The sequence below is a fragment of the Erigeron canadensis genome, chromosome 3 (assembly GCF_010389155.1).
Source record: "Erigeron canadensis isolate Cc75 chromosome 3, C_canadensis_v1, whole genome shotgun sequence".
In the NCBI taxonomy this organism is placed as follows: domain Eukaryota; kingdom Viridiplantae; phylum Streptophyta; class Magnoliopsida; order Asterales; family Asteraceae; genus Erigeron; species Erigeron canadensis.
Genome location: NC_057763.1, coordinates 21,696,528 through 21,723,871, shown reverse-complemented (window position 1 = coordinate 21,723,871; position 27,344 = coordinate 21,696,528). Strand labels below are relative to the sequence as shown.

Here is a 27,344-nt window from a genome sequence, read left to right as displayed (position 1 = left end):
CGGTTTAGAAGGAATCATAAGAAAGTTTCTATGGTGCGGGGCGTCTGAATCCAAGAAAATACATTGGGTGGCTTGGGATACGGTTACTTTACCGGTCTCGAAGGGTGGTCTAGGGCTGTGCAAACTGGCAGATTGTAATATTGCGCTCCTATCGAAGTGGTTATGGAGATATCGAATAGAAAGAACGGGTTTATGGAGGAGAGTGATTGTGGCTTTACATGAGACTAAAAAGTGTTGGTCAACTCTCCCAATCAATAAGGCACTGAGTGGGGTGTGGAGCTCCATTGTCAAGACACTTAGTAAGACTAAGGCATCGGGAGTTGTTTTAGAGAATCTGTTGAAAGGGGAAGTAGGTGATGGTAAAGTTCTTCGTTTTTGGCTGGACCCATGGATCGACAAGGAACCCCTTAAACAAGTTTATCCAATTCTCTTTAGTGAGGATGATAACAAAAAATGTTTGGTTGCAGATAAATATAATCAAAATACAAGATGTTTTGAGGTTTTTCGGATGATGGGTGTGTTTTGGAAAGGAACGAGGCTAATGAAGAGTTACAGAAACTGAGGAAAGCCCTTGGAGATGTCTTTCTTAAGGATCAAAAAAATAGATGGGTCTGGAACGGGGAAAAGGATTCTGAGTTCAGTGTGAAGGCGATTAAAGGTGTCATCAGAAGTGTACAGAATAACAACATTTTTGTGTTTAAATGGTCCAAATGGGTAGGGAAAAAATGCAATATATTCATGTGGAGAGTTGGTTTGGATCGACTCCCTACACGGTTGGCTCTTAAGACAAGGAACTGCAACATGGGCTCGCTGATGTGCGGGCTGTGTAATGATGAAGAAGAGACTGCGGAACACTTATTCTGCTCATGTTGGGTGGCATTGGAAGTGTGGCATCAGGTGGGGGTATGGTGCAAATCTACACCTTTGTTCATGTTTGAGGTTAAAGACCTTTTTAAGCTATATAATGTGGCTGGATTTTGCAAGGAGAAAAGGATGGTTTTCAAAGGAATTGTGTTCGTGACCTGTTGGATTTTATGGAAGACTAGAAACGACAACGTGTTCAACAATGGCAAGACAAGCACCGAGAAGATTGTACAGGACATCAAAGCTATTAGTTTTTTATGGTATAGAATTAGAAAGAAAAAGGATGTGATTACATGGGATAAATGGTGTAGTTTCGATACGGTGTAAATATGTATATGTTTCCGTGACCTACTCACCGATTTGGTGGGTGGTCTTTGTTGAATAAAAGTCAAATTTTCAAAAAAAAAAAAGTAATTTTCCTTTTTCTAAATCTTAATATTTATTTTTAATCTTAGGCACCCGGCCCACTCATACCGCAATGTGAGCAACAATGATGTTTTCGTATTGGAAAATGATAAATCCTCCTAACTAATCCTCTTAATATATCCACTTGTTAATACATGTAATCTATTAATTGTCTTTCCTAATTTTACCCCCTGATTTTTCATATTTCACGATGTTATTAATTAAGAGGATTTTTAAAATAAATAATTAGGAGGATCGATCATTACGGTCCTGTGTTACCTCATGCTACCACTAATACAAGTTTACATTGTTATGCGTGCCTATCCCATCTCATGAATACTAACACATATACCCTTCGAAATTATATATAAATAAATATTTAAATATATTATAATAGATAGATATGTATCTAGTCTAGAATTATAGTATTTAAATTGATAGGTTTGACTTATAAAGAGCACGTATGTACAAATAGAGATAGAGAAGATCATCATCTAAAAAAAGATCACTATATCCTATTTATTTACTAGTAGTAAAATTAAAGTTCAAAAGAAAATAAATTTCTGGAATCGAGTATGACAATCCAATCATCCAAAAAAGTTGAAGGTATATCTATCTTGTTTTTCTTATTATTACTCCTAATTTACTATTATCATCATCATCTTGTCATTTATTTTTAGATTTTTATGAACATTTTGATTCTCAAAACCTGTTAGACCATGTGATCCTTAGAGCCTGTTAGATTTTTATATTATTATTATCTATTTATAATTATGTGCTGAATTAATTTTGTCTTACTTAAAATTATTGATATACTTTGAATTTACTACTTCATTGTGTGATGCATTCATTTGCTCTTTAGCAGTAGTAGAAGTAGGATTATTATGAGTTATAATATTAAAAAAATAAAAATAGGAGAGTTTTTTAAATTCATAATGGAAATGAGGTATTGGGTCTGATAATTGGATTAAAAAATGTTTAACATGTAAGAAACCGAAACTTTTCCGCTGTTACAACCTTTTGGTATTATGGTATATACTTAGTGTTTCGGATCATTAACTCTCGTAGCTATAAACCGTACTAAATGGTATCAAGATTATGACTTGTGAACACATAATAACAGAGCGTTTGAAGTTTCACACGGATATTAATAGCTCATCGTTTTTTGTATGATTCACATACGAAAAGGTGGTCATGGGGAGGGTCGGTCCTGAGGATTCAAGTGCCCAGGACGAGCCGGGCAAAAGGTCCATGGCCCTTAGCGAAATCTTTTATATAAACAAACAATTTTGTAAATAATGACCAACACTATAAAACTTTTTGGTGCCGGGACGGGGTCAGGTTTACCCCTCCTAGAGCCTCATCTGGCCATGGGGTTCCTAATCAGCAATTCAAACTGTTCAGAAAAATAAACTCATTCCAAAAGAATTTCCGACAGTAGTGTGTGCTGGTACACCAGTACGCTTCAGGTATGCGATCTGTTGATAGTGCTGTGGGCTGGTAATTTCGTGTTAATGTGAGCTGAAACAAAGAGATTTGCATATTTTGTTAGTCTGTCATACACTAGTGAATTTTTCTTTTTTTAGCCGTTTTATCAATTTTTGTTACTTGTTTTCTTACAGATGAACAGAACAATGATTCAAAGAGCTTGTATTTTAATTTTCCTGCTCTGGATGTGTCCAAGGCATTTCCTCAAGCGACACCAGCTTCAGTATTTCCACCTTCCAGTAAGATTAATAAGACTAATTTAATTAAGTACAATGCGTGTATTCTCCTCTACTAAAGTCATTATTACTTAAAAATTGCAGAATCAGACTACTATCACTTCGATGATCTTCTGACCCCTGAGGAGCAAGCTCTAAGATTAAAAGTAAGAGAGTGTGTCGAGACACACGTTGCTCCCATAATGACCAAGGTACTCCACTATTTTGTGCTCATCACTAAACAAAAGAGTGCTTCTCTATTTGCGTGATGGTTTTTTTCAGCTTTCAGGATATATTTTATTGATGTATAAATTTGTGATTTGTGTACATCCGTTCTCAATATAAATCTAGACATTGAAGAATGAGTGAACTTGTCAAGTTGGGTAACGGGTAGAACAGATTAGAGTCAAAACACGTAATTTTACTACAGGTCAAAACGAGTCGGATCTGCTTGAACCAGCAAACAAACAAATTTGATCCCTTTTGTGGGTTTTATAAGTAATTAACATGATCACGGATACGATTTCATATAACAACATTACTCTAGGTAATTGGATTTAAATTGCTACATCTGTTATTATCTGATGTTGAGTTTTAATGAGTGTATGCAGTATTGGGAGAAGGCAGAATTTCCATTCCAAATTGTTCCAAAACTAAGTGCCCTAAATATAGCTGGAGGAACTATCAAGGTATTTTGATTATATTTATAACTGCTTGATTTCTTTTTTAAAGGTAGGGTCAAATCTGATCTCTTTAGTAGTTGTGTTTTCTAGGGGTATGGATGTCCAGGTCTGTCTGTCACCGCAAATGCTATAGTTACAGCTGAATTAGCCAGAGTTGATGCAAGCTGCTCCACTTTCATCTTAGTGCATTCTTCTTTGGCAATGCTCACTATATGTAAGATCTTTAGTGTAATATTATATCATTCATTGTTCTTCTCTTGTTTTTATATAATTATTAATATATGATTAGTTATCTAGAAGATTTAAAAAATGGACAATAGTATTTAAGCAAAGTTTGAGTGTTGAGTGACAAACGGGAAATCTAACTTTAACGCTAGTCTGTTTTCACATGTATTACAACATCTGAACCTGTTCGGCCTGTTACCTGTCTTGCAACCTCTACTAATAATATAACTTGTTTGTCTGTCAACAGCTCTCTGTGGGTCAGAAATACAAAAACAGAAATATTTGCCATCATTGGCCAAACTTGACACTATTGCTTGTTGGGTGAGTTACTGGTATATGATCTGTAATGGTCTTGGTCATAACGGATAACAATGATGTAGTTTTCTTTTGCTTTAGGGTTTGACTGAACCTGACTATGGAAGTGATGCGAGTGGCCTTAGAACATCAGCAACAAAGGTCAATGCCGTGATTTCTTTTCTGTTGTCATTTGGATTCCTTATCCATAACTATACGCGGTTTAGTGAAAAAAAGAGGTAGTGTAATGGGTGGGTTATGCTGGTTGGAAATCAGATGGTCACAATGGCCAATTTTTTTTGTATGAGTCGAAATGAGTGGTCGAGTTGAAACCTTTTTTTCAGTGTCTGGATTTTTCAACTTTTTATAACCAATTACTTCATTTGTGTGGCAAGTATAATCAGAAGAAAAAAAAAGTTATCTTAAACAGGAAATGGATGTGGTTTTCCTTGTCCAAGTTACCCGTGAAGGGCGAGGCTATTTGACTTAGATTTATGCGCTGCGGTCACCTCTAGCTGAGGCAGAATCATTATTTGTGGTTTTTTTGGATAAAAAAAGTATATTTTTTATTATATATCTGATGATTTTGCATTATCAGGTGGAAGGAGGTTGGGTCATTGAAGGCCAAAAACGATGGATTGGAAACAGCACTTTTGCTGATATTTTAGTTATTTTTGCTAAAAATAAGGACACAAACCAGATAAATGGGTAAGAAAACACTTCATATCTTTAGAATTAATAATGTAATTCAAAACAGTCAAACTTGATTTTGTATATGAGAAGAAATAAAATCTTCTATCATACGGAAGCTAACAAGTGAGTACTCTGGTTCTGTGGTTGCAGATTCATTGTAAAAAAGAATGCCCCAGGGTTACAATCTACCAAGATAGAAAATAAAATTGGGTTGAGAATGGTTCAGAATGGAGATATTCTCTTGCAGAAAGTTTTTGTCCCCGATGAAGACAGGTTACCTGGGGTCAACTCTTTCCAAGATACAAGCAAAGTATGACATCAGTTTTTGAATAAAATGTCAAACATATGTACTTCATTTTTAATATTATTTTATTTCAACGTATTTGATTATCCATGCAGGTGCTGGCTGTTTCTCGTGTCATGGTTGCCTGGCAACCCATTGGCATCACAATGGGTGTCTATGACATGTGCCATAGGTATAAAAATTTAAAATTGCAAACTCTTATTGCTATAGTTGAGATTATGATTTTATCCTTTTAAACATATATGAAGATAATGGTTTTTATGGTTGCTAGATACTTACTAGAGAGAAAGCAGTTTGGAGCCCCATTGGCAGCTTTCCAAATAAATCAGCAGAAGCTAGTTCAAATGTTGGCAAATGTCCAAGCAATGTTTCTCATTGGTTGGCGTCTTTGCAAGTTGTATGAGAGTGGTAAAATGACTCCTGGTCAGGCTAGCTTGGGAAAGGTATTATTTATTGTTGGATTAAATTTTAACAAATTATATATGATACAGTAGAAGTGCTTTTGCTGATGTAATGACTACTTATAAAATATGCAGTCGTGGATCACGTTGAGGGCTAGGGAGACAATTGCACTAGGTCGTGAGTTACTTGGTGGAAATGGAATAATATCCGACTTTTTAGTGGCCAAGGTATATTCGGCATCTTTTTACATTTGACATGTTGCAACCTTAAGTTTTAGGGATAAGTATATGGAAATGTAATGAACTATACACAAATGTTTATGTTATATAATGAACTATTCGGATGTTTATTGTATGCAATGAACTTTCAAATCTCGGTTATTGGATGTATCCGACCAATCAAAAACTAAGTGGCACCTTATATGGTTACCACATATACCCAGTACATCCAATAACCGAGATTTGAAAGTTCATTACATATAATAAACATTCGAGTAATTCATTACACAGCATAAACATTTGTGTATACTTCATTACATTCCCAAATACTTATCCCTAAGTTTTATATATGATCCTTTTAGATCAATATGATCTGAATAGATCTATTAAGAATTCCGCCTTCAGTCCTTAATGCTTGTTCGCTCTGTTACTAATTAGGAGTCCTTTATTTGTATCTGTCAATCTTAGTGATGCACTTCTCTTGGTTTTTCTTCCTCATAATTATTTGTGTAATTCAGTGTCATTTTTTGGTGGCAGGCTTTTGGAGATTTGGAGCCAATTTACACATATGAAGGAACATATGACATTAACACATTGGTTACAGGTCGGGAGATTACAGGTATTGCAAGTTTCAAGCCTGTCATAAAGACTCAAAGCCGCTTGTAATTTGTGTTTCCTAGTTGGGGAAGCTGTTTGTTCTTTATTGTGCTATATGTATTTATTTGAAAGTTTGGATGAACTCAATAAATAAAAGAAAATCTTCATTGTGGGTTACAATTTGGACATGAACATGCATGAATAATGTACCAATTTAGCATCTGCAACTCGTTCTGTAGTTTTTGATAGTAGTTGGTCTAAGTGAGGGATAGATACAGTTTGTTAATATTGATACAAAGAACGAGGATAAGACACTTGTGATTAACATTCTTGAGACCCTTTGAAGTTTGAACATGAGCCCCTTATCGGACAGCTTCACCAGTAACGCGTTGCTTATGCATTGGTCTTCGAGGAAGGGTTGAGCAGGCTCTGAAGAAACCCAGTTTAAGATTTACCTAGAATAATGGAAACAATAATATTTTTGGAGCTGTAGCACATTTGTTGCTAATATCTATTCCTCCATTAAACCATTTCCCTTAGACCTAACAAGCCAACTCCATTATTGTGCCTCTCAGTAGTAGGAAAGTATAACCACTTAATTAGTAAGACTTGTAATTATTACTATTGTTATTGTTGTTTTTATCATTATCACTACCATTAGTCCATTACTAATGCTTCATTCGAGTAAATCTTATCTTTCATTTCGTTTCTTAGATAATACATTTATACCACTTGTTTGAGTCAGGTTTTATGCAGCAAACGGGGTTTCGATCCCCGTTAACCTCTAGACGAGGGCCTTTTTGTATGGATTTTTATATGCCTACTTAGAACTGGATATAGCATGTCCAGTTAAGACAATCGACTATGGTATAGTCTATCCCTCACCTTTGGATACCGGGGGCTAGTAATATTTGACGATTCCTTTCCAAAAAAGGAAAATCCACGTATACATGGGCATCAAATCATTTACAGCTTTCAAGGATTTCAAATTTTGATCATCCAACTTTTTGGCATTTTGACCATTCGTAACCGTTCACATTTTCATCTACATTTTTTTTCTGCCACATCAGTATCACCTTCTCATTTCTTTCACCTTCTACTTTTTCCCGTAACCATTCACCTATTATTTGGTTTCTACTTTTCTTCCACTCTATATCCAATCAAAATAAAAGAAAACAAGAAAAAATATATATAAATAAAATGAACCCCACATTTTGTGTTTTTACCTAGGTGATCACAATCACCTTCCTCTCTTCACCTTCACTCATCACCTACATCCTTTAACCATTCATCCTTTTTCACATTTACCCTTCACCTATATCTTTCACTTACCGTTACAAATGGTCTTAGAGTACTTGATGGAGAAAGATAACCAGATATAGTTAAGCTATAAATTGCCATAAACTACATGTTTTTCACTTCCAAGTTAAGAATCACATTCCTACAATCAAAAGCAACACTCTTCCTTTAAGTTTTCCAATTCTATAAATCCTCATATGACCACCATACAAGTTCATTCCCAAAATACTTGAGATTATACGTACTAAAGATGGAGAAAGCCGGAAGCAAAAAATTAGCAGTTTTAGTAGGATGCAACTATGCCAACACACCGAATGAGCTGCATGGTTGCATAAATGATGTGTTAGCCATGAGACAAGTGCTCATAGATCGATTTGGGTTCGAGCCTAAAAACATTCAACTGTTAACTGATGCACCTGAATCGCCTATTAAGCCTACTGGTGCAAATATGAAGGAAGCACTCGACCATATGGTTCGAGAGGCTGAGCCTGGTGATGTTCTTTACTTTCACTATAGTGGGCACGGCACACGAATTCCTTCAAACAGACGAGCACACCCTTTCCATATGGATGAAGCGATTGTTCCTTGTGATTTCAATCTCATCACAGGTTAGTTTTCTTACACATTAGCATAGCAGAAAACTGTTTAATGAAATTTAAACCAGTTTTACTTCAAGTAGATGGAAATTACTACAAACATGCACCGTTAACACATCGAGTAAGATGTTAAATTTGATGCCACAAAATCAATTCATATTCCATTTACTTATGAATGAATCAATTAGGTTTGTGTTTATTAGCACAGATGGGCAAAATCGAAAAACTTACCCAAAAGTGAAAGGGTCAAATGAGCTCAAAACCATTTAAATCTATTGTAAATACATACAACCTCTTGAATTGTTTGTACTCAAATACTTAGGTTAGAATTCTAAGCAACTATTTTTGTAATTATACTAATCATAAACTTATTTATTGCGGTATAAGGGACAATCTCACAAAAGTGAGTTTGCGCGCGAACAAACCCAACCAGTTTGTCTTGACTACTTATTTAACCCACCCAGACCCTACCAATCTTGTCCATTCTTGTTTGCCACTAACCTGATTTCTAAATGCACAGATCTGGATTTCAGAAAGCTAGTAAATCAAGTACCTAAAGGAGCAAGTTTCACCATTCTTTCAGATTCCTGCCACAGTGGCGGACTCATCGACAAAGAAAAGGAACAAATTGGGCCTTCTTCACTACAGCCAAATTCAATTTCAAGCATCGGCATAACAAAATCCAAAACGATACCTTTTGAATCAATAATCCATCATCTCTCATCAATCACACAGATAAACACTCATGATGTTGGCACACATTTGCTTGAGCTTTTCGGAACCACCACTAGTCTCAGCTTCTCTTTGCCTTCACATGAACTAGATTTAATTCCATCAGTACATGATGACAATGGGATTTTATTAAGTGGGTGCCAAGCAAACGAAACTTCTGCAGATATGAACCCTCACGGGGCTAATGGGAAAGCTTACGGTGCATTCAGTAATGCGGTTCAAATTGTGTTGAAAGAGAACAGTGGTGACTTGAGTAATAAAGAGGTGGTGTTAATGGCCAGAAATCTGTTGCAGAAACAAGGATTTGAGCAACATCCTTGTCTTTATTGCAGCGATGATCATGCAAACTCAACATTCCTAAACAACATCCGAGTCTGATCCAATTGGGTTACCTTTCTCACAGTTGTTATTTAACCAGTCTTGTGAGAAGAAATAAAAAGACACAATATGTATAACTTAAAATAAGGGTGATTGAAAGTTTGGTTACCTTTCTCACAGTTGTTATTTAACAACTTGTGAAGAAATAAAAAGACAATATGTATAATTTAAAATAATGGTGATTGAAAGTTTGGTTACCTTTCTCACAGTTGTTATTTAACCATCTTGCGAGAAGAAATAAAAAGACACACAATATGTATTAACTTAAAAAAATGGTGATTGACTACGTATGATATTTAAGCCGTGTTTGTGTATTCAAACTGAATATCTGGTTATTGCAACTTATTGATGTATTAATCAGTTTTTAAAGTAAACTGCACATCACTTTTGAACACACATCCAAATACCCACCTTGTAGCTCTAATTATTAATTAAAATGTATAGCATATATTTTAAATTAATATGAAGTTTGAGAAGATATAAATAGGACCATCTGCACTGACTCATAAAAATGTACTACAAGAAATAATACATGACCTGGTTGCTGTTCATTTCTTAAACAGACCAGCAAGCTCACCTTTTTCATGCATAGAAGACAATATATCGCACCCTCCAACCAACTCACCATTCACAAAAACTTGTGGGAAAGTAGGCCAATTGCTATAGCTCTTGAGGGTCTCTCTCAATCCACTATTATGTTCTTCATCCAACACATCTACACTCTCATAATCCACACCTTCTGATTCCAAAATACCAACAACCCTTTGTGAGAATCCACATTGTGGCGCCGTTCTTGATCCCTTGATGAAAGCCACCACCTTGTTTTCTTTTACCATACGGTCAATTAACTCCTCTAGAGGAACTGTTAGTTGTGTGTTTCGCCCTGGTTTTATTCTTAGATCGGCCTTTTGCTTAGGTACTTGCCGGACCCATGTAGTGTTCCCTTTTTCATTGCCTGGGGGTACTTTTCCTGTGACATCTATGTGTTCTTCCATCCAAGATTTCCATGCTTCGGTTAGTGTTGTTCTATCGGGATTATCCACCACTCCCACCTATTAAATTATGCCAAAAAAGATAATGATTTGAGCCTAGTTTATGTTGTGAATAATATCAAATAGTAAATATTCATCATAGCACAATCTCAAGAATATGGATCGATTAAGATAAGAGCTTTTGCAGTATGCTCATATTACCTTCGTGTCAAAATGCTCATCATTCTAACAACCTTTGTGAGCACACCCTAACAATTACTAACGAGCCTAGCATAATGTTTTTTCATTCTCATAGATAGTATCTTTTGTTGCTTACAAAAAAATGATTATTTCATTATAACAGTTAATAAAGACTGAAGAGTTCACAGGCTATATCAAGCCAACACACATTATACTCATATTTACCTCTGATGCATCATTTCGCCTGGTGATAGAAGAGCAGGGTAGGGATTCATAAGACAATAACAAGTAGGTGCAACTATTCTTTCGGGTGTGACACATTTTGGAATTTGGACAACTTTGTCATCACACTAGCTGCAGAAGCTCACGCCATGTTATTGGCAACCTAAACTGCTTGGGCATGACACATTACTTTAACTGAAGTGGGAACTAACTCCTTAGTCTACATTGATATTCCTAATTTCTGAACATAGCTAACAGGCCTTGCGTCATTGTAGTATTATTTTTAATTTTTGGCATAGACATTATGGTAAACTAGCAATTACACATACAATGGCCTATGGGCAAACATGATAACAAATTCTCATAATGAGGAAGAGAAATGAACATTTAGAAAATCTTGTCTTATCAGCAATGAATTATCTTTAAACCATAAGAATGAACAACTGAGCTAAAAATTATTGCAACATGTGAAATTGAATTTTTTAGAAATTAAAGTGCGGTTTCTTTGCTAGAGTTGATCCACCCATGCCAACAATCATATTTTATCCAATGTTTTCTGCACAAAACTCATTGTTGTAAATCTCAGTTATCTCGGCTTATATATCCCCGATATATCGCTTATCGGTGGTCGACCGAGACGATACTGAAAAGCGATATTTACAAGTTACAACCTTGACAAAACTTCTAACCAATATAGAAAATTTGATACCAACAACATGAAATACCATAACATGGTAAATGTAAACAGAACGAATTTAGATAATTTCATACCGAAGACATTGAATACCATAAACTGCTAAACTGTAACAAAACACCATGCCATTCTTAAACACTTACTGAAACATTACATGCTTAAAACATAAACAATCAAAAGTAAACACAACCCATTGAATGTTAAACCAAAAAAAAATACCGTGGTACAGATACCATATGTATTACATAACTAAAACCTTGGTTTTAAAAGGCGACAAGGGTCAAAAGCTAAAGTGCTAGTCACATGCCTTACGTGTTTCAAACCCCTATCTTCGTCAACCACTTGTATTACTTCTACATCAAGAAAATGCATAAAGATACTTGAAAATCACTTCCACATAACAACAATGCATAGTATACTTCACATATGTAATAAAAGTTTTTGGAAAAATGTAAGTTATAGTATCATATGCAGCTATTTCCCATAATTTCAAAAGAAACTAGGCAAATAGAAATCAATGACCATCAAAGTAAGGTAAATGAAAGACTACATATAAATCTCTAAATTTGGCGAAGAGTATTAAGTATTAACACACACTCCCGGCATCATTTTCCTTAATGATAGGTAAGCAGTAAGAGAACCGACCATTCAATACTTGTTGATGCATGCTACAGGGTAAAATTGTCATTTACTCTCATTCTGACTATTCCTTCACCATTAAAGACAGACTCTAAGCATAAAAAGTGGGCAACACTAATTCATTCAGAGCTTAATGCATACAACTATACAAGTATAAAACTATCGTACATCGCCATATAGGACTTAATGAAGAAAAACTGAATAAGATGTACACGCTGACTTGTTTTAATGCCAACTCCAACCATGCCTCTATGTCTATTTCCATCTATAGAGAAAAAGGAGTATCTATTTGGCATATTCCTCCTCTAAAAAAAACTCATCTCCAACCAACTTTATAAGCCATACTCGAAAATTAGTTGAAGCTTTATTAGTTCACATTTTTGCAAACTAACAGACATTTATATTGAAAAAAATAGTTTCAGAAGAAGAATAGTGTTCCTCTATATATAGAGAAAAAACTGGCTTCCTCTAAAAGTTTCTCTTAACTTAACATAGAGGAGCCATTGAAGTGACTTTTATATCCTCTATCTCTACTATTTAGAAATACAAGAGGTGTTCAGAGGAGCCATTGGAAATATTATGTATGTATTGTGTTTGGTAATTGAACAATCGTATGTTTTCAAGTTTAATTTCGACGAGTTGTGTTTCACTTTATAGATGTATGTTTTAAGTAGGTATCAGACTGTCAAAACCTTTATTGCATAGAATAAACTTCCTATTTTATCTTTTACATGTATCCGGTTACCTTTATGCCCACTAACAAGTATTTATGCTAACACTATTGACATCCAATTCATAACAAGTACACAAAAATTCTAAACCAAAACATACATTCATCTAAAAAAATATAACATATCCTAAACAAAGTGACAAGAATGAAGAACCACTTCCAAAATTCATTTATGCTAGCTTAATTTATTTATACTAATGGGGATATCTTAGCTACTACTAACTAGCTATAAGCAACAGGGTAGCCTGGCCTATGGTCCACTCAATTTTGAAATGTGAATTCTTTCAAAATGTGTTCATTCTTTGTTGGTGTTACAAGTTTGAGATATTGGGATAACCGTCCTTCGTTACATAAGGCTTTTTATAAAACAAATTCTAATTGATTTTCAATTCGTGTTACGGGTCACTTTAAATCCTGGTTTACGGGCTACGTCTATGTATGTATATACATATGAGGTCTATAAATAATTAAATATGTAAGTGTAAAGAAGTAGCAAAAATTATGAAATGGGTAAAATGAAAGTAAGTACCTTTATAGAAGCACAAAGGTCAGGAACCGATTTTCGATGAAATACGACACTCGATTGGATGTTTCTTGACAACCCAACAAACTGCAACTCACCATTTTTATCATAAACTGCATACACACCAGCAACAGATGGAAACACGGCATCATCGGATTCCGAGGTAACAGGGACCAGTTCTGTCTCTGACAGCTTCCCGACAGAGTAAACAACAAGGAGATGACTTCTTTGACGACGGGTTTTGGGTTTAAGAGACAGAGAGGAGAAAAAGGAAAGGTTTTTGAAAGGGGGTGTGAAGTGGAAAGATAAGGTTTTTGGAGGGGTGTGAGTGTAAGTATGAGAGGAAGATAAAGAGGTGGTGGGTTTTGGTGGTGGTGAGAGGTTAATCGCCGCCATGGATAGATAGAAAGAAGAAATCAAGAAATAATGAAGATGATAATCAGAAAGTATGGGTCGGGTTTTCCATTTACAGTATTTGTATTTCTCTTTGCAGGATACTTCTACCCCAAATTAGTTTTTTTTTTTTCTTCCTATGAATAACAAAAAGATTTAGTTTATTTGACCCTGTCTCTACTAGTCTCTAACTCTCTACTACTACAATGTATATAAAAAAAATTTTTTCTCTCCATTTTTTTATAAAACATTTGTTCTCTTTATTTTTTTAAAGTTTGTTCCTCTATTATTTCAACTTTAAGTAATTAAAAACCCTAAAATACCCCTGATTCATAATACCATTAGTTAAAATATCAACTACTCATTTTTTTCTTTCTCCAAAAATCTTAAAATACACATTTTTCTCTCTTATCCCTCCTCCATAAATCATTTTATTCTTCTAATTCATCCAAAAAAATTTTATCTCAAAAACCGTACATCGATTAATTATAAAAATTATGTGGGTGTTCTTAAAACTTCATGCTCTTTCATTACAGATTTCATTCCATATAGTTTCGACGAATTTTTAAATCCGAGGACGGAGCCCATACAGCTAAGGAATTTGGTTATCACACTCTATGATCTATCACCTCCTATTACATATCACACTCTATGACCTATCACCCCCACCATCTCACCACCGCAACGTACGAGTACTTTCCCTCATCATCTTTTATATATTTTGTTTCATGATATAATTGATTAAGTTTAGTGTGATAAACTAACAGAAAATGAGTTGTGAAACACGTATGATCTACCAATTAACTAAAACAGGATTGTAGCATGTTTTAAACCATATGTGGTGCTATATTACAATAAATGTATTTTTAGTCAAATTCATTAAAAATACTTATTAAATAAAAATTTTATTTAATCACATCTAACTTTACTTATTAGGACATTTATAAATTATTAAAATTTAATATTACTTTGTATTAAAAATAGGATTATATATAGGATGCATTTATCTATTAGTTTTCTAATGTTGGTAAAACTTCTATAATATTTAAAGGGTTGGATTCATATGGATCCTTTAAAAATGATGGAAACCAAGGGACTAATCTCAGCCCTTGGATCAACCATCATCAAAATCCCATCAAACATGATTGGTTACTCCGGCGACTGCGCAGTCATATTTGATTGGTCTAGCCAATCAAGCTTGATTGGTTACTCCGGCGACATTGTCCAATCATATTTGATTGGTCAAGCCAAATCAAGCTTAAATTGGTTACTCCGGCGAATTACTCTGGTGAATTACTCCGGCGACCTTTTCTAATCATATTTGATTGGTCAAGCCAAATCAAACTTGATTGGTAATCACCAAGACACTAACACCGTCGAATCTTCTCCGGCGACTTCTCCGGCTAATCAATTTTGTTTTCGGGTGGATACGGAACGGACCAGAGGCCCTTATCCGTTCTAAACTGACCGTCAAGGGACGCATATGGGAATGGTATGGATTTGATGGGCGGCGATCCAAGAGATGGTGGAATATCATTTTTCCGGCGAGCTCAAAAACAGTGTTTAATGGCTAGGGTTTGTGCGGAATGTGTTTCTGAGTGATTTGGTACAAGTTTTATGCATTAATTCAAAGAAACAACAAAGCTTAGTGTTTTTAATTTTTCCAGTGAGTTTTTCAAGTTTTCCGGCGAGTATAGATTGGATTAATTTCTGGTCAGGGTTTGTTCGCGGTGTGATTGTGAGTGTTTTGGTGTAAGTGTGATGTTCTAATTCGAAGGAACGAAGGTTTTATCGGCGTTTGAAGTTTTCCGGCGAAGTTGTTGCATTTTTCGGCGGTTGTATCGCCGGAGAAGAAGGAGGAAGAGTTGGTCGTCGTCGCCGGTCAGAGATAAAGGTGGAGATGCTGGTGGTTCAAGATTCCATCGCCGGAGAGTGGTTGCCGGAAAAGCGGGGGAGAGAGAGAAAGAGTCATAGTGTGTGTGTGTGTGTGTGTGTGTGTGTGTGTCTGTGTGTCTGTGTTTGGTGGGAGGAATAAGACAAGGGGAAGGGAAATAAAGGGTGTGGATTTATTTTTGAGGGGATAATCTAATGGTCTAAATGAACAAACTTCAATATTTAAATACAAATTTCGTACTATATCTACCAAATTATAGTTATCATAATCCAAGTTATTATAAATACATATACTTTCATTGTGTAAAACTGTAGATACATACTTTTATTGTCTTCTTTTCCATCTTGTTTTATAATTCATCCCCGTTGAGTTCTTATAGTTCTATCTATGAGTGTCATGTTATATGTTATACCTTAAATCATGATTTGGATAAGCTACTTCTTATATAAGAATTTATAACATGTGTTATTGTTCAATATATTGATCGAAAACTAAGAGCGTGTTAGATACTAACCGCTAGAATGGCTTTTAAATTAAGCCTATTAACCTCTATCGTCACCCGTCACATTAATTAAAAGTGGAATTATTTATAAACCAATTGTATGTTAGTGTTTTTTTATAAACATTGGTTTTTATATACATGTTCAGGTTGAATGGGAATAAGAATAAAGTTAAAAGAAGAAAAAAAAGATGGATTAAGCAATCTTGTCCACAAATTCATTCTTTCTATTGATAATTTTTATATACCATTTATTTAGCTCTTCCATATTCTTATTGGAGATATACATAACTTTTGCTTTTGTTGATTATTATAAATAACAATATTCAAAAAATATCATGTCTTTTTATTTATATAATCAAATGGTTATTAATATCTAGCTTGCAGTCGTTAACCGTCGGTTTACTTTAGATCGTATACTAAGGAAAGGAAAAGAAAGGAACTCCTCAGTGTCGCCTTCTGCGGGTTTTGAGCCCCAATACCTCAACGGTGTATGTGGGAGGTTAAGTTGTAGGCAAACCTTACCTCTACTGAAGTAGAGAGGTTGCTTCCATGTTATACCTAAATGGTAGAACAGACCCTCCAACCTTTGCATGGGATAAAGATTGAACTCATGACATCTGTCTCCAGATGTCAAATTGTTTATCACTGATCCAATCATGTTGTTGTTTTTAGATCGTATACGAGTTATAAATTATTTAGTTGTATAGTGCAAAAATGGAAGAAAAAAAAGGTATTATGCATATTTATAATTTTTGACATAATAAATAAATAATAATTATTATTTAGCAACATGAAATAATATTTACTCTTTATTAAAATGTCTCCACTTATATATATGCATAGACCAAATTAATATAAGAAATGATCCTTACACAACACTTTTTAGCCATATACAACATTGAATGCATTATATAGTTGTATAGTATAATTATATAATGTATATATTTGTTGTGTATAGCTAAAAGATATTGTGTAGGGATCACTTCCCAATTAATATCTCGATTGAATTGACGTTGATATATAATACGAGTAATATGTATGTAAAAAAAAAAAACAAATCTGATGCTATCCTGCTTTCCTACTTCCTGCAATTAATATTACGGATTATGGATTCCGTTCTCTTTAACTTTCATGTAACTGATTTTACATGATCACCATAGTTCGATGAATAGAAAAAGTACATATTTGCAAGTAAAACCATAGCCACACATTTTAAGAAATTATGAGCCGATGCCGATCCACTTTTCCATCCGTCTTTCTTCCATTATTTATTTATTTGTCTTTCCTCCAAATCTTTTGCTCCAATCTCAATGATTGAAATACTCAACTGTTCATATACAGTAGTACTTATTTTCAGCTGCACGACAGGCTGAGTTGTTTAGATGGTTGCTGGGAATTGTGGACGACGCGACAAAGCAGAAAACACGACGGAAGCTTGTAAGTTATGGCAACGGTTTCCGACAAGGCTTTTATTTTCCCGGTGTTTGGTTTGCGTTTTTAGAGGTTATACTTCATGTTTATTATCTTGTATCTCTAAATGGGTTTACTGATCGATCAGTTTATAAGTTAGGTTACCAATGGCCTATAATCATATAAAAACACATATTAAATATAATAGTCTATAAAAATGACATAATTCAAATATAAACGAATTGATATCGTGTAAAATAAATATGTGTAAAATAGGCGATATCAACTACTTTTATTAAATTTTCATAGAAGTTACAAGAAATCAGTGGGGAACCGCGATACTATCTGAGCTACTACATCTCTAGCTATAGCAAAACTACTCCTATTATTATTATTATTATTATTATTATTATTATTATTATTATTATTATTATATATAACAACACTCATACTAGATTTTTATAAAAGTTACAATAAATCAGTGAGAAACCATGATATTATTTAAACTCTCACACTTTTAGGTATAACAAAGTTAATCCTACTCAAGAAACTATTATTATTATTATTGTGTTGTTGTTGTTTTATTTTTATGAGTATTTTATTTTTATTTAAAATATTAACTTTGGTGTTATTATTATTAATATTATTATTATTGGTGTTGTCGTAGTCGTAGTCGTCTTGTTGTTGTTATTACTATTAGTATTTAAAATTATTAATATTATTATTATTGTTGTCGTAGTCGTCTTGTTGTTGTTATGACAATCCATACATATTTCTTACTTTTTGTAGTAGTGATACAAATTTGTTTTTTAATACAAAAGTAACATGTGCGTATTTATTATAATAAAATTTTTGGCGTATACTATTTTAATGCACTAGTCCACTGGAGCAAACCAATTCACATGCTTATGATAATATGATGTTTTCTAAGCGGAATTTTACTATTTTAATAAGGACCAAGGGTGTAGTCGGCAAGTTTTATCGGCAAAATCAATCGGCAAGTAGCAGCATGTTTGCTTCACTATACCCCTCCATTGGCCCTTTTTGGCGAAAAGCATCGGCAAGTTTTATCAACCAAATATTGCAGATCAAGATATACGTTGGGAGCAAGAATTGACAAGGGAGAGTGTACTTTTTTTTTATAATAAAAATCAATATAAAATTTGGTGGAACATGGGAAAACACAACTTGGCAAATCGGGAAGTCTTTGCTATTGCACCATCACTTTTGGCTATTTTTTGGTATAAATTGGCAAGTTTTTAGCAAGTACACATGACAACATATAATTGGCTAGAAAAGAGTCAAAACTTGTCAAAGAGCCACAAAATTGCCACTATACCCTTGCCCCTAAAGGAATAAAGTTTGTGGTTTAGATTAGTTTTTGTGTGTGTGTGTTTTTTTTTTATTGTTTTTAGAATAACCCACCCTTAATACATGTAGCCTTAACTACATTAACAATAGTAAATTTTATTTTTATTTGTGGTCTTGAGGTTTTTTCCTCCGAATACTTGTAACGGCCCATGGTCAACATCTCGTTGTCTAAGGTACGTGCAATGCTTCACCATTTTACGGTGAGTTTTCCCTGATGTCGCATACTGACTGAATGTTCGAAAAAAAAATCAAATTTTCCGTTTTTTGTTTTGATCATAAATTTTTATTTCTTTATATATTACCCTTTTAACTTTTGATTTTTGGCTTTACCTACAAACTTTGATTTCTGTAAGTTTTGCCCCTTAAATTTTTACATTTCTTGTTTTTGCCGACAGGTCTTCTTTATATTTTGCTACTTAAACATCTTTTATATTTTAGACTTTTTTTTACTTTCAATTCTTATCTTTTTTCAATGATCACCAACATATTCATGTCATAAGCTATAAATTTCTTATCAGTCAACACCAAAACCACAATTAACAAATTTAAGTAAAAACTTTGACTTTTTTTTTATACGTAAAAACTTCATATGTGCTAAAAAGAAAGAATTATGTCATCTTAAAAACTTTCAATTATAATTATCATTAACAATTTTGAATAAGTTTTTCTTACATAGCATTTTAAAATAAAATTTAAGTATATTACTTATAATATATATATATATATATAGGGTGAGGATCCTGGAAGAAAGGGTGTTAAGGAGCAAAGGGAGAGAAGGTCCTATTGACCAATCAGAACGCGACATGTGTCTAAATTAAAAAAAAAACGCGGTGGCAATTTCGTAAATAATTTAAAGTTTTGTGAAGCTTGGTCAGCTTCAACTCTCAGTGGGTTGGGTCAGCCTGAGTTGGATCAGCTTAGTTTGGGTTAGCTTGATCAGGTTGGGTCAGCTTATGGTCTGGGTGAGTTTGGGTCAGCTTGGGGTCTGGTGAGGTTAGGTCAGCTTGAGGTTGGGTCTGGGTGAGTTTGGGTCAGCTTGGGGTCTGGTGAGGTTAGGTCAGTTTGGGTCAGCTTGGGGTTGGGTCACTTTGGTGTCTGGGTCAGGGTTGGGTCAGCTTGACACACAATCTACACAAATGTAGATAATGGGTTTTGGGTCAGCTTGGGTTCTGGGTTGGATCAGCTTGGGTCAGGCTGGGTTAACTTGGGGTCTGGTCAGGTTGGGTCAGCTTAGGGTTGGGTTAACTTGACACAATTTACACATAATTTACACAAATGTAGATTATGGGTTTTGGGTCAGCTTAGGTTTTGGGTTGGGTCAGGTTGGGTCAGCTTGGGGTCTGGTCAGGTTGGGTTAGCTTGGGGTTGGGTTAGCTTGGCATAATTTACACATAATCGTAGATTATGGGTTTTGGGTCAGCTTCGGGTTTGTGTCAGGTTGCATCAGCTTGGGTTCTGGGTCAGGTTGGGGTCTGGTCAGGTTGGGTCAGCTTGGGGTTGAGTTAGCTTGACACAATTTACACATAATATACACAAATGTAGATTATGGGTTTGGGTCAGCTTGGGTCACGTTGGGTCAGCTTCGGGTCTGTGTCAAGTTAAATCAGCTTGGGTTCTGGGCCAGGTTGGGTCAGGTTGGGGTTGGGTTAGCTTGGGGTTGACCAAGCTGACCCAAAACCTGGGCTGACCAAACTGACCCAAGCTGACCAACCAAGCTAACCACCCAAGCTGACCACCCAAGCTGGCCCAGAACCCAAGCTGACCCAGAACCCAGGCTGACCAAAAGTTTGATTTATTTACAAAAATGCCACTGCGTAATTTTTTTTTAAAAACGACGTGTCACACTCTGATTGGTTAATATAACCTTCTCTTCCTTCTCTCTTTAACACACCTTCTTATTTGATCTCTCTCATATATATATATATATATATATATATACTTGTAATAATATACGTAACATCATATGAATGGCTTTGCTATAATGCAACATGCTCGGTACTTGTGCAATTGCTATTTTTAAAATTCATTTTGTAAGCATCTTGACTCGAAGGTTGTTGTGTACCCATGGTCAACAACCGGTTAGTCATTTATATACTTTATTACAAGACTTTTTTAATTTTATGATACACTTGTGTAATGTGGGAAAAGATTCCTTCAAGTTTTTCTAACTTAACTAGTTATGTTGGGAGAACTTGAGAGAACCCCTCCCGTGTAATGTGCGTCTATCATTATAACAAACATATCGAACATATATATTGAATGTGCATATATATTATTTTATTTTTTAAAATATATAATTTGTGCACGCACTTAATTTTTATTTAAAAAACACTAAAAATATACCACACCTAATTGTTCAAAAAGACTTTGATCCATTTGTATAACAATATGATCCATCTAATATTTTTTTATGTTAATTTAATTGGAGACCTTTTTTGTTTTAATGGCAAATATTTTTTATCAATGACAAATAAGTATAATCATAATTTTATTACCGAATCATATTTCGAAATCAAGTCTCCAAATCACCCATTCATGAGGACACTCAATATTTTTAGAAAACACCCTTGTAAGATTGAACCTAAAGACCTTGTAATTTTATAACCCAATCATATGTCAAAATCAAAGGCGTGTTTGGTTCACATAATGTTTTTGGAATGAATGAAATTTTTTGAAGGAATGGAATTTAACAGAATGTTTTTGATTTTTTGAAGCTTCAAGTGAGAGATGGAATGAAATTCCTTCCCCTATCCCCAAGGAATGAAGATTCCATCAAATGAGGGAATGTTAACATTCCAACGGAATGTGATTCCTCCATCTTTAACCTACCAAACAAGCTAAAGAATGGAATTCAATTTCATTTCCATCAAATTCTGTGAATCAAACGCAACCCAAGTATCCAAATCATCCATTCATGAGGAAACTCAATATTTCTAGAAAATACCCTTGTAAGATTAAAACTAAAGACCTTATAGTCACTGAACTTTATGTCATCTGCGAGTTGTCACTTGCTCTAAATTAATAAATCATATTGGCAATTGTAAACAAGTTTTAAACCAGTTTTAATATCTGAAGTCGAATAGTTAGTCGAATTTAATTTAAACGTTGATTATGATAAACAATTGTAAGGGTCAATAGCCTGAAGTAGTTGCATGTCAATTTTATATATTAATGCATATGCATATATTGTGCCCCGAATTGAGATGCATCATTATTGAAATTTATGGCAAAATCCAGAAGATATCTATCAATCTTAATGGTGTAAAAGGCTCATTTATTGAAACGTGCTTGTACACATCAGTTACACGGGGCAACGAAGCTAAAAGAATATTTCGTTTCATTTTTATTTTTTGTTTTTTATGGCATTTTATCCTACACGTATGTCTAAAAATCATGACTCTTAAAAACCCATATTAATTCACTATCTTTATTTAACTATCTACCAATAAACTAAAAGAATATTTCAATAAATATCTATCAATCTTAATGGTGTAAAAGGCTCATTTATCGAAACGTGCTTGTACACATCAATTACACAGGGAGCGAAACTAAAAGAATATTTCATTTCATTTTTATTTATTTATTTTTTAACGGCATTTTATCTTACACGTATGCTTAAAAATCAGGACTTTCGAAAACCCCTATTAATCCACTCCTTCATTTAACTATTCACCAATAAACTAAAAGAATATTTCATTTCATTAACCTTTCTACCAATAAACTTTTTATCCGAAAAATCGGATATCTGAAATTTCTGATTTCGGATTCGGATAGTAATTTTTGAAAATTTTGAATATTTGGGATATCCGTAAACGTTATTTTTCAAAATATTTTTAATGCTTTGTTATTTAATATCCGAAACTATCTGAAAATATCTGAAACTATCCTAAGCTATCCGAGAAATTTGTAGTCAGTATCCAAAAATATTCGAGAAAAAGTATATATATTTCTTAAAATTCGGATATCATAAATTTCGTATATATGTTCGGATATTGAAATCTACTATCCGAAATTTCAGATATCCGATCCAAAATTTTGAACACCCCTATTTAAGATATCACAAATTATTATATATATATATATATATAGAAGTGAATATGGAGTTGTCCCTCTTAAATGGGGAACCCCTCAAATTTGGTTTTTATAATCATAAATTTCATAGGGCTCATGTATTTATTTAAAATTCAAATAAATATTAAAATATTTGTATGTGATGGGTTCTCCATCTAAACTTAAATTACTCACTTTTTCAATATATATGTATATATATATATATATGTAAGAAAATGAAGTATGTCGTTGTTAGTAGGGGTGAGCAAAAAACCGAACCAAAAACCATAAAAACTGAAAAAACCGAAAAAACCAAAAACCATTGGTTTTGATTTTCTAAAAACCGAAAGTTGTGGTTCGATTTTGGTTTCTAATGAAAAACCAAACCATAAAAACCGAACCGAACCAAAAATATATATTTTTACTTTATTTTATATTTATATCATTTTATTATTAATTTTTGATAAATATGTTATTATATTTGCATTTTTAGGTGTATATAATAATATCATTTATATGTTTTAAGTGAAAATACACAACAAAATTAATTTGTTTTAATAATTGTATAATTAAACAACGCGTAAAAGATATATATAAAATTTGTTTAAAGTTTGTACAACTCACTTTTATGGATTTATTGTCATTATTGTTGTGTTATTGTTACTAATATTGTTTTGAAAACTTCTTAAAATTAATTAAGGTGTACTTATAGGATATAAACTTATAAACTTTTGAAGCTCAATTTGACCCAAACCACAAGTGGTTAAAAACCGACTAAAACCGAAAAACCGAACCGAAATAGACCAAAACCGAAAAAACCGAAACCGAAAAAACCGAAACCCAATGGTTTTAATTTTCAAAAACCGAATTATAACGGTTCGGTTTCGGTTTTAGTCAAAAAAACCTAACCAAACCAAACCGTACTCACCCTTAGCTGTTAGACATCCAAGCTTGGGTATAAAACCCTTCACATACTAATTTTTTAATATTATATATATAAATTTTTAGCCCCCATGCTTTTTATGGATTAAAAAAGAAGATGTGAGGGGTTCTACATCTAAGTTTAAGTGTCTAACAGTCACATAAACTCTAACATACATACATATATATATATATATATACATATATATATATATATATATGGGAAAAGGGAATATAAGGCTGTCCGACACCTAAGCTTAGGTATGGAACCCCTCACATAGTAATATTTTATTATTTATTGTTTAATGAATAAATGTTTGGGCCCCATGATTTTTACGGTTTAAAAAATTAATATGTGAGTGTCTGGCATTTAAGCTTAGGTACCTAACAGCCTTATATTCTCATCCCCTTATATATATAGAATTCTATTATAGCTACCAAAATAAAAATTAAAAGTATCTTTTTATTAATGTGGTCCCACTGTCATTAAGTGCACATCCCATTTCCCGTTCCTGACTTAAACATGTAATTGGTCCTAAGTTAACATTTATTTATTTAGGAAAATGATTAATCCTCCTAATATATTATCCTAAAAATCCTCTTAACTTTTAGATGAGGATATATGTAAAAATCAGGGGGTGAGATTAGAAAAAAGAATTAGTGGTATCCACATGTCACCATTTAAAGTTATTAGGAGGATTTTTAAGTTAATTGGTTAGGAGGATAAATATTTTCCATTTATTTATATTTTAATGGCCCAAAACTAATATTCTTGAGAGCATCAAATAAATGATTATGGTAAAACTTTTGAACAGAGACATTTTATGTTACTTTTTGCTATTTCAAGGCATTTTAATTTTACTTTATTTTAAATCATGTATCAGATATTGTGATTATTTCATACTCATAAAATATGAAATATTATCTAAAAAACATATTTTAAAACTTAATGACTTATTAACCAATGAAATTGCTCAATTTCATCAAATTGATTCTCGCTTATGTCATCATTTAATTTAATTATAAATTCTAATAATCATTATCCAATATGAACTCCATTTAAGAAGCTTTTTATCTCTCAATCAAAAAAGTACATAATTTTCTTCTTTTTTATATATTAGTATTGCGTATATAAAAAGTTTAATATTTGAAGTTAAAATTAACATTAAAATCAAGAGTCATAATTGTTATTAAATAATATGAAAACAATCATAATTGTTATCTAATTATCGTAGAATAATTGATTGAAAATCAATCTATTCGTCTTATGACCTCGCATCATGATTAAATACATATATTTGATGTCAAGTACAATATCACAAGTATATTTTATTATAACTCTTAATAATCTTTCATAATAATATCACATTATGAGTAAAATAGTTTCAAAAAATTCTATAATAGATAAATTATTATAGCATGTTCCTTGTAGAATGACTACGACAAATAATTCCATCAATATGTATCAACTAATAATGAAAGTGACGAACATGTGTTTATTGTACTACAACTTGCAAAGTATAATACTTGGAATCGTATATCTTCAAATTTATAAGTTTTAATGACTTAAAATGTATGAAGATCTAATATTGATAATATCATAAATCTCGTAATATCGTAAAATTTCTCTTAACCTTAACTATATCATTAAAAATATCGTAATATCGTAAAATATAAAAATATTAGTTTACATAATTATATCATTAAAAACATTAATTATTAATGTATACAAATTTAAATAAGGAAATAATAATATTCTAAATTTATTAAAATAAAATTAAATCTACAAAAGTTAAATAAGGTTTATCTTTTATAAATATTTAGAGATATAAAATTGTCAAATTACGACTAATATATGATATATGTCAAATATTAATAATATTATGATGATCTTTATTTATAAATTATAAGAATCTTTATTATGATTTATATTTTTTAAATACAATATGAAAAACAATCTCATTTGCAAAATAATAATTATCATTCAATTAACACAGTTTAAAGTATATAAATATGTTTGTGGTTATAGTAATTGTACCTTTTTTATTAAGAGATCGCATAAATCTTGAATGGAGTGCATAGTGTAACACCCGTCGTTTAAAAATAAGGATTTCCAAAAAGTTTTGCCTAACGGCGTTAAAGAAAGTGTAATTAAACTTTAAAAGTCCAAACCAACAAAATCTGTTTGGTTTATTCATTAAATGGTGTTACCAGCCATATCATCAAAATAAGTCTAAATGGAAATCCATCGGTTGCCCAACATTAAACAACCAAGCACATCATCAATACAAGTCATTATTATCTAAACAATAAGCAAATGTCTAAAGCGAGCAGCCACTATGGGTAAACTATAGCCAGCTTCAAGATCATCTACCCATGCCTCACATCTCCTCACATCTACCTGCTCACTATTGTTGGACCTAAGGGCACAACACATTTTAAAAGAGCAAGTGTTAGCTAACGAATTAGCTAAGTAAGATAACACATAATTTATAAAACGTTTATCTATTTAAAACATTATATAAAAGTCATATTAAGTCGATAAGGCACATATCATTGAACATATCATCTCATATACATATCATAGCATCAACATCATTCATATTAGGATGGGTCATCCTAATGTGCCTAGTCATCTTTTGCATCATCACATATCACATCTGAACATCTTTATAATTGTGACATAAGTCACGCATCTCGTATAACATATACATCATTATAAGTGAGACATAAGTCACACTCGACTAGATGAACAACCTTACGGCTGTACATCAATGTCGTTAAGGAATGGCAAGCCAATTCCAGGAGTAATCTGTATGTTCAAGGACAATGGGGCTGGTAAGACCTCCCGTATTACTCTTCACGTTGTACCTTGTTGCAAGGAGCCACCCGAGCAACCATATCAACGCACTTAACCGGGCTAGGGCAAGTACGGGTTAAGCTTAACACTTTCACATCAAATTTACGAGCTCGATTTCACATCACATATAGTTTAGGTGTTTACAAAACCTAAACAATCATCACATATACATCTTCTACGTTTGGGCCCTTAAACGTGCACGTGTCATGGCAACTTAATAAGTCTAGTGAACTAGATGAACAAGCCATGTAATCATGCACATTTCACATATCATCATCATACATCACATTTCATTTCATATCATCACATCTCATATCATTGCATAACATTTCATAGCATATCATTACATATCGTATCATTGCATAACATTTCATAGCATATCATTACATATCATATCATTGCATAACATATCGTTACATTTCATATCATAGGGACTGCATTTCAGGCCTCAATAGTCATGTACATAGCCCATATCACCTCCCGTATAACCCCGAATACTCATAAGCAAACAAGTTATTATTGGGGAAGTTATTGTATGAAAACCATGTTTATGTTGAACCCTCAGCGTGT

At 33.2% G+C, this 27,344-nt stretch overlaps 3 protein-coding genes across 3 annotated transcripts; 2 read left to right on the top strand and 1 right to left on the bottom strand.

Annotated features, from left to right (window-relative positions):
- The first annotated feature begins 1,727 nt into the window (after positions 1-1,727).
- Positions 1,728-6,608, top strand: LOC122591147 (acyl-coenzyme A oxidase 4, peroxisomal). Its single transcript, XM_043763364.1, has 13 exons — positions 1,728-1,875; positions 2,892-2,996; positions 3,078-3,184; positions 3,584-3,661; positions 3,746-3,869; positions 4,128-4,201; positions 4,277-4,336; positions 4,773-4,882; positions 5,018-5,177; positions 5,267-5,343; positions 5,443-5,614; positions 5,708-5,800; positions 6,329-6,608. The coding sequence occupies exons 1-13, from the start codon at positions 1,845-1,847 to the stop codon at positions 6,455-6,457; spliced, it is 1,320 nt and encodes a 439-aa protein (XP_043619299.1). The 5' UTR covers positions 1,728-1,844; the 3' UTR covers positions 6,458-6,608.
- A 1,290-nt stretch (positions 6,609-7,898) lies between these two features.
- On the top strand, positions 7,899-9,636 carry LOC122594061 (metacaspase-9). Its single transcript, XM_043766539.1, has 2 exons — positions 7,899-8,295; positions 8,804-9,636. The coding sequence occupies exons 1-2, from the start codon at positions 7,938-7,940 to the stop codon at positions 9,391-9,393; spliced, it is 948 nt and encodes a 315-aa protein (XP_043622474.1). The 5' UTR covers positions 7,899-7,937; the 3' UTR covers positions 9,394-9,636.
- Positions 9,637-9,817: 181 nt separating this feature from the next.
- LOC122593627 (bifunctional monothiol glutaredoxin-S16, chloroplastic) lies at positions 9,818-13,923 on the bottom strand. The gene is made up of 2 exons (XM_043766052.1): positions 13,380-13,923; positions 9,818-10,445 (listed from the first exon to the last, which is right to left on the bottom strand). Exons 1-2 carry the CDS (start codon positions 13,767-13,769, stop codon positions 9,942-9,944), a joined length of 894 nt encoding a protein of 297 aa, XP_043621987.1. The 5' UTR covers positions 13,770-13,923; the 3' UTR covers positions 9,818-9,941.
- Positions 13,924-27,344: the final 13,421 nt, after the last annotated feature.

Bases quoted from the DNA above. Each gene is read 5' to 3' on its own strand.
- LOC122594061 (XM_043766539.1), top strand. From the start codon at position 7,938: ATGGAGAAAGCCGGAAGCAAAAAATTAGCAGTTTTAGTAGGATGCAAC. The intron at 8,296-8,803 runs GTTAGTTTTCTT...CTAAATGCACAG, and splicing joins TGATTTCAATCTCATCACAG to ATCTGGATTTCAGAAAGCTA.
- LOC122593627 (XM_043766052.1), bottom strand. From the start codon at position 13,769: ATGGCGGCGATTAACCTCTCACCACCACCAAAACCCACCACCTCTTTA. The intron at 10,446-13,379 runs GTACTTACTTTC...ATAATTTAATAG, and splicing joins ACCTTTGTGCTTCTATAAAG to GTGGGAGTGGTGGATAATCC.
- LOC122591147 (XM_043763364.1), top strand. From the start codon at position 1,845: ATGACAATCCAATCATCCAAAAAAGTTGAAG. The intron at 5,178-5,266 runs GTATGACATCAG...TTATCCATGCAG, and splicing joins CTTTCCAAGATACAAGCAAA to GTGCTGGCTGTTTCTCGTGT. The intron at 5,801-6,328 runs GTATATTCGGCA...TTTTGGTGGCAG, and splicing joins CCGACTTTTTAGTGGCCAAG to GCTTTTGGAGATTTGGAGCC.